This window comes from Cyprinodon tularosa, unplaced genomic scaffold (assembly GCF_016077235.1).
Source record: "Cyprinodon tularosa strain WSP-4 unplaced genomic scaffold, ASM1607723v1 ctg503, whole genome shotgun sequence".
Classification (NCBI taxonomy): Eukaryota; Metazoa; Chordata; class Actinopteri; order Cyprinodontiformes; family Cyprinodontidae; genus Cyprinodon; species Cyprinodon tularosa.
In genome coordinates, this window is record NW_024039234.1 from 183842 (window position 1) to 198537 (window position 14696).

At 36.5% G+C, this 14696-nt stretch overlaps 1 protein-coding gene across 1 annotated transcript; it reads left to right on the forward strand.

Annotated features, from left to right (window-relative positions):
- The first annotated feature begins 3925 nt into the window (after window positions 1-3925).
- Window positions 3926-14073, forward strand: LOC119795203 (cytokine receptor common subunit gamma-like). Its single transcript, XM_038303064.1, has 6 exons — window positions 3926-4088; window positions 6557-6647; window positions 7849-8015; window positions 8164-8297; window positions 8369-8531; window positions 13911-14073. Exons 1-6 carry the CDS (start codon window positions 4025-4027, stop codon window positions 13946-13948), a joined length of 657 nt encoding a protein of 218 aa, XP_038158992.1. The 5' UTR covers window positions 3926-4024; the 3' UTR covers window positions 13949-14073.
- The last annotated feature ends 623 nt before the right edge of the window (window positions 14074-14696 follow it).

Sequence of the window (14696 nt, forward strand, 5' to 3'; positions counted from 1 at the left end):
TTTGAGTTAGTTTGTAAATGATATCACTGGAAGATTTTGTATTACTAAATTTTAAAGTTATGTAATTTTTTTTCTTACAAGTTTTACAACTTGGGCTGCAACATATTCGTCTTTTTTGTATTATTTCTTTACGCACTTGTAGCTGTTTTTGATGCACTGTATAAGAACATTATGTTTTAATTATCTCTTAAGACCACTGACTTTTCATTGAAGATATTTATCCAAATACAACTTTTGACATGATTTGTGACTGAATTTTTGAAGTTATTTGATACTGATTGTGTATGGTTTGGTGGAAGTTAGTTTAGGACCCATATGAAGAGATGTGGAGACAGAGATGAGTTTGCTGATTTAATGGGGGGAAAAAACCACAGAAACAAAATGCACAAAACCAAAAACCAGGAGACATCAGGGGAAAACACATATGGAGAACCAAGTAACAACAAGACACAAGCAAAAAGTACCTGAACAGGAGGTGTGAACAGGTATTTCTCAAAATAATAGCATATTGTGATGAAGTAAATTATTTACCTTAATGTAATGATAAAACATGAACATTCATATATTTTAGATTCATTGCACACTAATTGAAATATTTCAGGTCTTTTATTAGTAATACGGATGATTTTTGGCATACAGCTCATGAAAACCCAAAATTCCTATCTAACAAAATTAGCATATCATGAAAAAGGTCTCTAAAGGAGCTCTGCACCTAATTTTCTGAATCAACAAATTACCTCTGAACACCTGCAAAAGATTCCTGAGGCCTTTAAAACTCCCAGCCTGGTTCATCACTCAAAACCCCAATCATGGGTAAGACTGCCGACCTGACAGTTGTCCAGAAGGCCATCATTGATACCCTCAAGCAAGAGGGTATGACACAGAGAGATATTTGTGAACCAATAGGCTGTTCCCAGAGTGACGTATCAAGGCAACTCTCTGGGAAGTCTGTGGGAAGGAAAAAGCATGGCAGAAAATGCTGGACAACGAGAAGAGGTGACCGGACCATGAGGAAGATTGTGGAGAAGGGCCTATTCCAGACCTTGGGGGACCTGCGGAAGCAATGGACTGAGTCTGGAGTAGAAACATCCAGAGCCACCGTGCAAAGGGGTGTGCAGGAAATGGGCTACAGATGCCGCATTCCCTAGGGATGGGCTACAGAGAAGCAGCACTTGTGGTGCTTCTCTGTGGTCCAAAGGAATTTTTTTTTCGGATGAAAGCTAATTTTTCATGTCATTTGGAAATCAAGGTGCCAGAGTCTGGAGGAAGACTAGGGAGAAGGAAATGCCAAAATGCCAGAAGTCCAGTGTCAAGTCCCCACAGTCAGTGATGGTCTGGGGTGCCGTGTAAGCTGCTGGTGTTGGTCCACTGTGTTTTATCAAGGGCAGGGTCAATGCAGTTAGCTATCAGGAGATTTTGGAGCACTTCATGCTTCCATCTTCTGAAAAGCTTTATGCAGATGAAGATATCATTTTTCAGCATGACCGGGCACCTGCTCACAGTGCCAAAACCACTGCTAAATGGTTTACTGACCATGGTATCTGTGCTCAATTGTTCTGCCAACTCTCCTGACCTGAACCCCATAGAGAATCTGTGGGATATATATATTGGGGGTCCTTGGCCTGGAAAAAAGTTGAAGACCCCTGCCCTAGTCAATTAATATTCAACGACTCATACCTGTCAAGTTTTGGATTTGAAAAAAAGGGAAGTTTTACGATATCCGCTGCAAGCTGTCCTATCAGCCCAGTCACACTTCAGTAAACTTTAACACATGTGGACAAGAAATCTAAGATAAACACTTTCAATGAATTGCAAACTACAATAAGGTGACCAGACTTAGACATTTTCACTTATCGGTGGTGAGTCTGACATAGTGGAAAAATTGCAAATCTTCTTTTGGAAAGTAAGCTTGGATGAGCGATGCAAAAAGAAACTTTTAAACAGTGCGTGCTAATCAGAAATGTTCACGCTCTCGCACAAGTTTAATAGGCCTTCCCTCTTGGGAGCGGGTACAGGGTTGTGCATGTGCATTTTTCTAAGTTAGAGAGAGGGGCTCTTAGGTTTATTTGTGTTTCTAAATTGTCCTTAAGTGTGAGAGAGTTTGTGTGTTTGCATGGTTTTGTGTCTCTATGTTGCTCTGCATCAGACTGGGACCTATCCAGGATGTATACTCGCTTTATGCTCATAGTCTGCTGGAGATGACCCTGACACATAAGCAGAATAAGATAGATGTATATCTAAAATTAAGCTAATACTTAAGGTATAAGGGAGGATGTTCTCTTTCTGTGTGGATCATCAAAATAAGTGGTTCTCCTAATTGTCAATCATTCTGGTGATATGTTTCTGCCCATGCACACTTTCAGGTGTATATCTTTGGTGAGCTACAGTTTCAGACAGTCATTAAAGTTCCTTTTTCACTGCGGTTCTTTGAAAATGGCCCGAGGTTCATGAGAGAAAAATTGTCTACCAAGTGTATGAGAAGAAAAACAAGGCCTCAGAAGAGAGAAACAAGACCAGAGTGTTTTTGGGAGCTTCTTTCATGTGATGGCGTACACTGAAATCACAGGTCGGGATTTCCACTGATTCCTCGGTTGCAAAGTTTCTACTTGACGGGTAAAGTTTGTTATGCTATTTGGAGAAATCCATTTCACATCATTGCTAAAACAAGGAGTAAAGGGCTTGTGCATGCTCTCACACGGGTTTTATAGGCGTTCCCTCTCGGGAGCAGGTACAGGGCATGTGTGCAAAAATTGCAGGTGCATTTTTCGCAAGTGGAGAGGGCGGTACCCTATACCTTTAAGGGAAAAGTTATGAAGTTTTGCTTTAAATATTGAGTCCACATTGACTTTAGAGGTCACTCGGTCATCAAGGTCAGTTCAAGGGTATTTATATTGATTTTCAGTCCGAACATTTTTACCAAAGATGACCAGGGGTAAGGGGGCAGTGCTGACTGCCTATTTTGATAATAATCAGTGTTTTTAGCGATTTTCCGTATTCAAACAACAGACATCCCATTCAAAACATACAGAACAAAATAGAAGGCTCAACATTTACATCACAAAAACAGGTCAAAAACACAGACAAACAGCAACAAGAAAGATCCTACTACTACTACACACGCCACCCCAGTTCCAGGCTCTCTCAGGTTGAAGCTAAATACCTACATTTTAATGACAATAATAACCACACTGATAATAATTATGGGGGGGGGATAAAATATATAAAGCTGCCAGTTATGCTGAAGCAGATGGAAATTCTGATTCAAAACAGGAAATAAAAGGCTGCCTTGAAATATCTCTTAGTATTGCCCTGTAAAATATGATGAAAAGATGAATATGAAAAGATGTTCCGATCTAAGATGTGTCATCACCTCCTCTACCCATTGTTTGTGAGTTGGCGCCTTTATCCAATTAAATAAGATCAGTCTCATGGCTAACAATGAAGAAAATGCCATTGCTTTCCTTTGAGCAGTCATTAATTGTGTTTGTTCCAGTGCCACACCAAAAATGGCCGTCAAATCTGCCTGTTTTAAGAAGTTTAGATTTTACTCTTTGTCACCAAATAAAACTGAATTTAAAAAAAGTAAGCAGAAATGGTTCTCCCCTCAAAGCCCAACAAAGTAAGGTATACATTTCAGCATGCAACCAGTAGATGGCTCCAGGAAGTGATGTCTGTGTGTTACAGACCCTGGTTGCATGCATTGAAGTGTATTTGACAATCCCTCAAAAAGGATATAAACACTTTTTCATCTATTTTAATCTCAAACTTTTAAAACTTCTTGATTTACAAAACTTCTAAAAACTTTTGTAAATCACATGCATTATGTAACACTGACCTTCACAGTTGCACAATGGCTAACAAACGTTACAAAACTCTTCTTTCTGGTTATCCCACATACCAACTAGGAAGAGATTGAACTGTTGATTTTATCTGCATTTGCGATCCATGGATCACCTGCTTTCTTACTAACATCTCTTGATGTGAGGAAAACTTCTCTCCAAAAAAACAGCTTCTACCTTTGATAATGCAAACTCAAATATTTCTGTTTCTCACTCTTGTTGGGCAAATAGTGGCTGAAAAACCTCCTGGTAAGAGCTTTTAAATAACAATTTTACCTACTAAATCTTTGTAGTAAGATTGCATTAATAATTACTTAATCAATCCAAGTTTGATATTCTTGAAGTATCAGGCTAATTGATTTCTTCAAAGACTATTGTCGGATTAAACTGTAATTTGTTAAACGTATTCTTAATGTTAGCCTTTATCCTTCACAGTAAATAATTTCACAGTATAAAAGCAAGGATTTCTAGAAGTGAAGACGGCGTTTGATCAGATGTCTGGTTTTTAAAAGTTCTTATATAAATAAGGAAAGATTAAATGAAAAAGAAAATAAACTTTTCATGTTTCCTAGTTTTCTGACTCACATCCAGAACACACTGAAACAGATTGGGCAGATTTAAGATAGTTTATTGAAAAGCCAACGGTAAAGACATGCAGAGTTTTTCCGGACACTACCTCTGGGAGAGAGGAAGAGGATACAAGGCTGCACCAGCTCAGACACCAGCGCAGCTACTTTTTAGGATCAATTTTCCCATTAAATGCACATGTCCCTTTATTTGAAAATGTTCATACAAGAGTAAAATGCAATCTTTATGTAGTTTTCTAAAAGTTTACACTTACCTAACTTATATTGTTAAATATACATTTGTTTATACTAAAAAGAACTTGAATGCAGCAAAAATAAGATTAGCATTGGGAGTAATGGTCATAAAATGTTAAAGAATCTGAGCCAAAATACAAGTTTAAGCAAAATGTAACATTTATTTTATAAGTGTTTGTTTGAAACTTTTACACTTTATGGCTAAATACCCGTAATTCCTTTTAGATTTTTTTGCTGTTTATTTATTTAATTATTTATTTTTTCCCATGTCAGTAGTTTTGGTAGCCCTCTTTGAAACCTCTTCACAGTGCGTCAATCCTTACAAAAGTTTTTCTTTTTTTATAAAATAAAAATGCCTTAGTTTCATAGCATTGGGGCTTTGTATGTTTTTTCCCCCCTCCATTCATCTACTGAAGCATCTTTTTAGTTTATTCTAAGGCTTACATTTTAACTAAATATTCTGTATGGCAGATTTTTTTAAAGATTTTTTATGTAGTATTATAACCTGTAATACGTTTGGCTAATATATGGAAGAGGATTAGGGCCACTGAAAAAAAAAAAAAGTTAACTGATTTTTAAATTTTATTTCAGTTTAATATAGGAAAAAAGTCAGAATTCTGACTTTTTTCTCAGAATTGACTTTATCTCAAAATTCTGACTTTATCTCAGAATTCTGACTTTTTTCTCAGAATTCTGACTTTAATCTCAGAATTCTGACTTTTTTTCTCAGAATCCTGACAGCTAACAAACATGTTAGCATCAAGCCATAGCCATGTCTGTTTTAGAGACTAGCTCTCTTGTTTTAATGACCTTCTGCTCCTCTATTAATGAAATAGCATCACCAGGGACCCCTCGGGCAGATAAAAAGTTGCCTAATTCCTAATTAATTTCCCACCAATGTGTCACTGGCCCTCTCAAACAACTCACATCTTTGTCAGTGAAGCTGAAGCTCCCACATCTCTTCCTTCATGGTGCCCATCTACATTAAGATCCAAAATTCTGAGATTAAAGTCAGAATTCTGAGAAAAAACTCAGAATTGAGAAAAAAAGTCAGAATTCTGAGATTAAAGTCAAAATTCTGAGAAAAAAGTCAGAATTCTGACATTTTTTCCATACTAAACTGAAATAAAATTTAAAAATCATTTAACTTTTTTGGTTTTCTCAGTGGCCCTAATCTTCTTCCATATTAATAGTCATCCTATATTGTCTACTAATATTTTTTATCCCCCCCCCAAAAAAAAGAAAACAAAAGAAAAAAACAAAGATGGTCTCATATTTTTTTCCATAATGTGGGAAAGAAAAAAAAAACCTTTTCAGCAATGGTGGTTGTTTGCACAGAAGGGAAGGGAGGGCATGTGCTGTCTCTGTTAAATTTGGGATAGAAAGTGTGAGCCCTTAAGATCCTCCTTAAAAAGTAAACAAAAAATAGTCATAAAGCCTTGACAGGAAAATCAGCAGCGCTAATTCAACACCTACAGAGTTAAATTTAACACTTTAAAAGTGTCTATGTTGGTCCACACTAGATAGGGTTAAAACTACACTATGACAGATTTCCAGCAACTCTAAATAGTTTAAATTTAACACCAGTCAACAATGGTTAATGTTGAATTTACCCAACGCCAGTGCATAGTGTCAAAATTTAACAGCAAATGTATGTTCTTCTTTCAACACTACCAAGTTGTTACAAAATTAACACTTCATAGGATTTAGAATTGATATGTACTGATTTGTAAAACTGTTGGGAATCAATTAAAATACTTTGCAAAACTGACAAAAACAGGGAAATTGTTCTTGTATCTTTAGAGGACTGATAAGGATTTACCTCGGGTTTATATTTGTAACACATTACTTTTGTCTATATGCAACATGAAACCTTCCTGTTTGTTTTTGTGATAGATCTGCAGTGTGTGGTGATTAGCTTGGAAAATGTTCTCTGTTCCTGGAACCTGTGGGGGACTCCAGACATCAATTACACTTTTTCGAGCCGGTATGTATCTAGAACTAATATGTTATTTTACACGTGTTTAGGAATGAGCAAAATAGTCTGAGTCCTGTTTTAACCTTATTTAAAATCTGAATGTAGGAGTTTTCCAACTGTATGAGTTTGTTTTCTGTCCTTTTTAGTCTGATGCCTCAAAATAAAATCTTACACGACCAATTGCCTTAAGAGGCCACCCAGTCAGTACATAGGGTCTGCCTCACCACACCTTAAACACATCATCCCCATTTTAAAACATGGTGGTGGCGGAATTGTACTGTGGGAATAATACAACTTAGCAGCTAATCAGAGCCGACTGGGAAACAGTGGGAGCCACATCAAATTTGAAATATTTGAAAAACTGCAAAAAAAAAATTTCATTAATCTATAAATTCATAATAAGGGAATTCATACAAGCAATCACAAGTTAATGTTTTATCTAATTTCTTGTTAACTAACTAATTTCCAGTATTTGTTAGTTATATATTGCTATATTGATCTTTTGAGGTACAGCTTATTTTTCCAGGAACACAACGTCCTCCTCTCTTCCCAGAAGAGTAAAGAACTTTTTGTTTGTTGGATCGATGCAGTTTGTTTTTAACTTTGTTGCTGTTAAATATCGCCTCTTAGACTTTGCTCATAACCCAACGATGCTGCTTTCTTAGTAAGATTTAATCAATAGCATGTTGTTGTTTTAAGCACATTTGTAGTTTTTACCATGAACCTTGAGTTTATTTTTGTAACAACACTAAAGGCTTACAGTTTTGACAAATACAAGGTAGAAAATATTTGTGAAAAATCTCACCACAGCAGTGCGATAGTATAAAAAGAAACGCTTCCAATTCTGATTAATTGCCATATTAATTTCAAAAGATTGATCTATATAACAGGAATATTTTCAAAATGTATTTTCCATTGTCTTTACAGCTACCATTTATAAACATGACTTTATTTGCTGTTAAATGCTGGTAAATTGCTGGTATTGATTTGTTGCAACTATACAATCATGTTATTCAGGTTTTAACACCATCAGTCAAACTGGAAATCTGACAGCATCGGACGAAAAAGAATCTATTTTAATCTTGAGTATCAGAATAGTTTCTTGCTATTCTAGTCCACAGATTAATCATTTATAAAATAATTTTATTATTAAAATCTAAATTTATATTTGAAATGGGTTTAAGTTAAATAACAGAACATTTTAACACAGGTTTGAAGGAGAGGAGGAAAGTAGCTGTGCTGAATATCTGTTAGAGAACGGAATAAACATTGGATGTAGGCGTCCCTACACCAAACTCCAGAGATTCGACACATTTTACACCAAACTGAGCGACGGCAGTCAGGTGTTTCAGAAGGAACATGAACTTAAAAGGAAAGGTATGTAGTAAAACAACTCCATGAAAAAATAAAAAGTTTCTTCTAAAAATCTTGTATATTTAAAAATCCAGAATCCTGTTTTGATTTGATAATTTAAAGTATAAATAGATTACATTTCTCTGTCCCTTCATGTCCCTGCTGTCATTAGTGAAATTAAACCCACCAACCAACGTGACGGTAAAGAATGGATCTGACTCTAACCTGTGTTTTTACTGGAACCAGAATGGCTTCACATGTGTAGAAAGCCAAGTACGAATCAGAATCGACAACAACGACTGGGAGGTGCGTGTTTTCTCCTTCTCATTATATTCCTTCTAATGATCTGACATCTCATGAACTGTTTTCTGCCATAGCTTTTGTCAGTGTTTCATAGGCAGAGTTATTGCCAAAGCTTGCCCTCCAGCAGCTCCAGATATGAGCTGCAGGTGAGGAGCAAATTAAAGAGAGACTGTGGAGACTCTGAATATTGGAGCGACTGGAGCGAGCCTGTGGTCTGGGGATTCAATAACACCACAGGTAAGGCTGCAGGATTCATTATTGGTACTAAGTATTAGGCACATATAGAGAGGATTTAGGTGACCATGGCGAAGATCATGTCATTATAAGTCAACTTTTTGTTTCTGCTCACTTTTTATTTAGCAAATCTTTATTGTGCGTTTTATATTTTACCTTCCTGATCTTCCTTTCATATCGCACCAACAACAATCCTCTCATGTTCATCTTATTTTTAAAATACCTAAGCCCATGGGCGCTTCTAGACAGGGGCCAACGGGGGCCAGTGCCCCTGTAGATCAGGTCATGACCCCTGTTATGGCCCTGTACTGAAGACATAATAGTCAAAGAAATTGTAATGATGAGATGCACTGGAACAGACATGGTTACTGATAGCTCCTTTGGATCTATTTAATTTTTTCTTCTTTAGAAATTCTGTTTGACTAATTATTTAAAAACAATAAGGTAATAGCTTCAGTGATATTGAGATAGGATCCCAGTTTTTAATCTGCTAAATGTTTTTTTCAAAACAAATTTAAAAAAAAAACTACACAATTTTTTAGAGCTGAATTTATCAGTTTTTCTTGAGTTTTAATTCAGATTTTATAGAAAATGGTCATTTTTACTTAAATTAAGTCAAAAATATGTACAATTCCTAAATTATGAATGTATATTGACCTAATATATATAATTTTAATTAAACTTAATTGAATAGAAATTTCACTTCAGCTATATTAATATGTTTGAATCCCTTGCCCTGTTTTTTATTTCATGCTTTTCTGTGTCCCCATGGAAACATGCTGGCCCCCTCCTGGCCCCCTGGTACATTTGATCTAGAACCGCCGCTGCCTAAGCCCATTCCTTACTGACTATAATGAGGGGTTCACTGGATGCATCTGTCATACATTTTTTCTCTGGACTGTATCCATATATGTCATGAAGGGTTCAGAGAAAGCCCAATATGCAGAACACAACGGAGTCTGATGAAAAGTTTAACAGAGTTTATTGAAGCACTAGCACATGGAATAGAATAAGTTCTGGAACAGGTTCAGGGCTGGTTCACTAAAGTCTTGACTGGGACTGGAGACTGTTGGTTAGCAGAGTTCATGGGAAGCTAAGCGTCTAGCTTCAGGCTTAGCATGGCAAACCTTGATTTGAGCTTCCAGCTCACTGCAGAGAAACAACAGGGAATATCCACATAGGATTGCTCAGGCCGAGCTTCCAGCTCATTGCAGAGAACAGGGAATATCCACATAGGATTCTACAGGGTGATTCCACATAGGAACCTTCAGGTTGGCTCACCAGGGCTGATTAGCAGGTTAAGCTCTCCAAGAGCTTCAGGCTTGAGACTGGTTTCCTGTGATGCAGCTCTCCCAGAGCTTCAGACCAGAGACTGGGTTCCAGTGAGGCAGCTCTTCCTGAGCTTCAGACCAGAGACAGGTTTCCTGTGAGGCACAGACAAAGGAGAGATTAGAATCAGATCTCACACTAGAGACAACTAAGATTCAATCTGTAACAGAGGCTCAGGAAGCTAACCAACTAAGATCAACACTGCTGCATGGAAGCAAGGTCTGGCAGGAGCTTATAAAGTGGAGGTCTCCTGATGAGTAGATGGAAATCGGGTGTGCTGGAAGGTTCCAGCTCCAAAAGATCCACGGCGCACTCTGCTGGAGGCAGAGGGTAATCTCCAGATCCTAACAGTAACTCCAGCCCTAAGGGAAAATAACAAAGAGCAGAAGGGGATCCTCGGCGCCCTCAGGTGGGCAAGCCTGAGGATCCCAACAATATACATCTGAAGCAAAACATTAACCGATATCAGTAAACTCCTCCAGATTGATCAAAATGATTCCTGTTTCATTTATGCATATATGCATATAAGTAATAATCAGTATTTGCTAATTTTGTATTATTTAATTCAAATATCACCTTCTCTACACTGATACTCATGTGCATTTGAACACTTTGGGAAAGCTAATATATAAACATCATGGCTGTGTACATTGGGGAAAATAATAATTTCAACACCCTGCTATTTTGCAAGTTCTCCTTCATAGAAATAATGGAGGGGTCTGAAATTTTATTTTTCTTCTTTTTATAAAATAAAAATGCCTTAGTTTCATTGCATTGGGGCTTTGTATGTTTTTCCCCCTCCATTTATCTAATGAAGCATCTTTTTAGTTTATTCTAAGGCTTAAATTTCAACTAAATATTCTGTATGGCAGATTTGTTTAAAGTGCAATATGCCCCAAACACAAGATCCCAGTACATTTCAAGCCAAACCAAACCCTTAAACAGAGGCTAGTGCATCCGAAAGATAAAACCCCCAGACCAAATATGAGCGGAGTGGTATATGCTGTTCAGTGCAGCGAGGAATGCTCTGATCTTTATATTGGAGAAACCAAACAACCTCTCCACAGACACATGGCCCAACACAGAAGAGCGGCCGCCTCTGGACAAGACTCCGCAGTACACCTACACCTTGTGGACAAAGGACATTCTTTTGAGGACCAGAATGTCCATATTCTGGATAAAGAAAATAGGTGGTTTGAGAGGGGCGTGAAGGAAGCCATCTATGTTAAGAGAGAAAAAACAACTTTAAACAATGGTGGTGGACTCAGATTCCAGCTTCCAAAAACATACAATTCAATCATAGACATGATCCCTTCCAGATATCACCAAACCCCCCACCCCATCACAGAGGAACGAGGGACCTACCCGCTCCAGCCGGTGAACAATACCTCCTTAACGACCGACCCTTAACAATCATAGACAGGTTTCAGGTATTACAGGAGACAATCCCCCCCTTAATGGCAATCCCCCCTTTAACGACCGACCCCTAGAATCATAGACAGGTTCAGATATTACAGGCTAACGATGGAACTAAACGACCCATTCATCGGTTACCATTTGCATGTTTCCAAGCAATACAAGGCCTTGTCCATATAAGACTCAAACTCACTGCGGATCCAGACATTTGAATTGAGAAAGTTTCCTGGAGAGGTGGCGAAACGTCTTCAAATCTTGAAAACCAAGTCCAGTGGATATTTTTTGAATTTTTACGGAATTTTTTTAAAGATTTTTTCTGTAGTATTATAACCTGTAACACATTGGCTAATATATGGAAGTGGATTAGGGCCACTGAAAAAAAAAAAAAGTTAACTGATTTTTACATTTTACTTCAGTTTAATATAGGAAAAAGTCAGAATTCTGACTTTTTTACCTTCTGCTCCTCTATTAATGTAATAGCATCACCAGGGACTCCTCGGGCACATAAAAAGTTGCCTAATTCCTAATTCATTTTCCACCAATGTGTCACTGGCCACCTCAAACAACTCACATCTTTGTCGGTGAAGCTGAGTGCTCCACATCTCTTCCTTCAGGGTGCCCATCTACATTAAGATTCAACATTCTGAGATTAAAGTCAGAATTCTGAGAAAAAAGTCAGAATTCTGATTATAATCTCATAGAAATCATGGAGGGGTCTGAAATTCCCATCATAGGTGCATGTGAGAGTTAATCTAAAAAACAAAATAGTCCAGAAATTAAATTATATGATTTTTTTAAACTATTTATTTGTATGATACAGCTGCAAATAAGCATTTGAAGACCTTTCTATCAGCTAGAATTCTGACACCTTTAAGTTTGCCTTGAAAATGTTCACCTCCACTCCATTTATTATCCTAAATTAGATGAACCTGTTAGCTGCATAAAGACACGTCAATCAGTAAGAATCCAACTAATAACATGGCCAAGAACAAAGAGCTGTCCAAAGACACTAGAGACAAAATTGTACATTTCCACAAGGCTGGAAATGGCTACGGGTAAATTGGTGAAAAAAAGGTTATATAGTTATACGACTAAAACTCATACTCTGTGTTTTCCCAGTTACCCACACCTTTTCTTCTGTTCAGCCTACTAACTGGGTCAAAAACAAGCAAGTTTGCCAGGACTAGGCCTGAAGGTTACACTAGGAGATGTAGCTCTTAAGTAAACACAGCATTTTCCAACTGGTTTTTAAAAAAAGGGAATTGCATTACTAATTTAAAGTAATTCATAGGCTTCATTACTGTAAAGTGAAGTTATATAAAATGTTCCCTAACACATCCCTGCTATGTGACAAATGCCATATTGAAGAAGCCACAATTCTACATTTGTATTTTTTGTGTACAAAATTAACCCCATTTTGGTCGGGCATATTTATAACTTTATCAGATATGTTTAATATAGAATTGAGGCTGGACCCACTTTTGATTGTACTCAGAGTTTCTGTTCAGCTTTCTCAATTTAATAAATACCAACGACAATTCTTATCTTATGCCGTTATCATAGGAAAAAAGCTAGTGTTTATGTTATGGAAAAAATCCTATTGGTTAAACTGTTGCTGGAGGAAGTGGTAAGGCTCTCTCATCTTGAAAGAATACAGCTTTCATTAGCAAATAATTTAAAGCGATTCAAAAGAACTTCGCAAACCCTACGGCAATATATTGATAATTCTATTTGAATTATTTGATTCTCAGTGTGATAAAATGTAAGTCCTAGTTTTGTTTTGACTTTGCGTTGTCTTTATGTTTCATTCAAAAAAGAGGACGAATTTGTATTGATTGTTGATGTTTGAATTTGCATGTCTGTTTCCTCAATAAATCTTTTTGAAACACAAAATCTAAAATACATACCAATAGAAATGAAAGATTGAAAGATTGTTTTTCTATGCTGTAGAGTGAAGCAGCAGAATCATTCTCCAATGAGAGAGCGGACAAATGATTCCATCTAAAAGATGCTCCTTCCACACCTGGGGTCTAGCTAAAAAGTCTTTTTTCTTTCAAGAACTATAAACTTAGATACCTGTGTGAGAAAATACTGTGTTTGCTTCTCTGAGGCTGCCTGCATGTTGCAGGTCATCAGAGTGAAGCCATAATCTAGAGGAAATAGCATAAAAAACCCAGGTTATCATAATGTAGAGTGTATAAATTAGACTAGTGGAATGTGCATCTGCCTTCATATTTAAGCCTTCAATTTGTGTCAGTTCATCAAGCTGCACTGGGTGTGACAATAGGCCAAATTTTGCTGGAGGTGGTATTTAAATAAAATGTGTTCTGTGATGTAGTCATGTCTGCTAGCAAACTAGCAGCAATGCCAAAGCAATAAAATATCCACTCTCAATTGAACTTGAATTTATTTTCTAATTGCATTAAAAAAAAGGGAAGAAAAAACACTAAGACAGGAACTGTAGAGTTCGGTAAGTGTTTTAACCTTTTCCAAAGTAGTTATTGATCCCTGCTTTACATCAAAAATGTATTCCTAAAATGCTTTTTCCAAATATCTTAATAAAAAATTTGCATTTTATTAAAAGTTATTGAAATGATTTCGTGTTTTGTTATAAAAACTTGTTTTGTATAATTTCAGAGCCTGCTGCTCCTTCTGCCTTGAGCTACCATGTGTGAGCTGACTGATTTATTAACTCTGCAGGATGAATGGCAAAGATATGGTGAAGACATTGAGAAAATGGCTCTGAGATTAAACCCATGACAGCTGTAACCTGGACTATTAGCTCCTAAAATGGTCCTCTTGCTCCCAAGCCAATAATGACCTATTGTGCTCATTCCATTAATTTGATTGAAGGATATTTGATTTATCTGAAACCATGAAGCTGTCTAATCTTTAAATGACTTGAATTTGGAGAACTGAAAAAATTCCTGAAATTGGCCTGAAGTAGAAAGATTTCTTGGACGTTATTAAGTAAAAAAAAAAATGCAAATTAATATCAACAGTTTTATGATAACATCATTAGCATTGGCTTCACTGGTTTTAATCCAATTGCATTCAACCGACGTCTACATTTAATTCTCAAAATTTTTCATTTTTATCTCAAATAAATTACATAAATTGATGTTGTGTTTTTGTGAATTTGTCATCCCTCTCAACCTCATCTAGTTAGAAAATATTGATTATAGCTAATAGTTTTGGTCCTAGACCTATACAAAATAAAAAAAATCATTATTAACAAAATATTGATAATAGTTATTTTAGGTTAGCTCTAACTTTCAGTTTGTTCTTTATAATCGCATACCGTTTATTTTCTAAAATAATGATGTCATATCTTCTATTATACTCATGCATCAATTTTTTTTTCATTTCTTTAATGTCTCATGACTTCTAGATTGTATAAATTAGCCATAAAAAGAATATTTA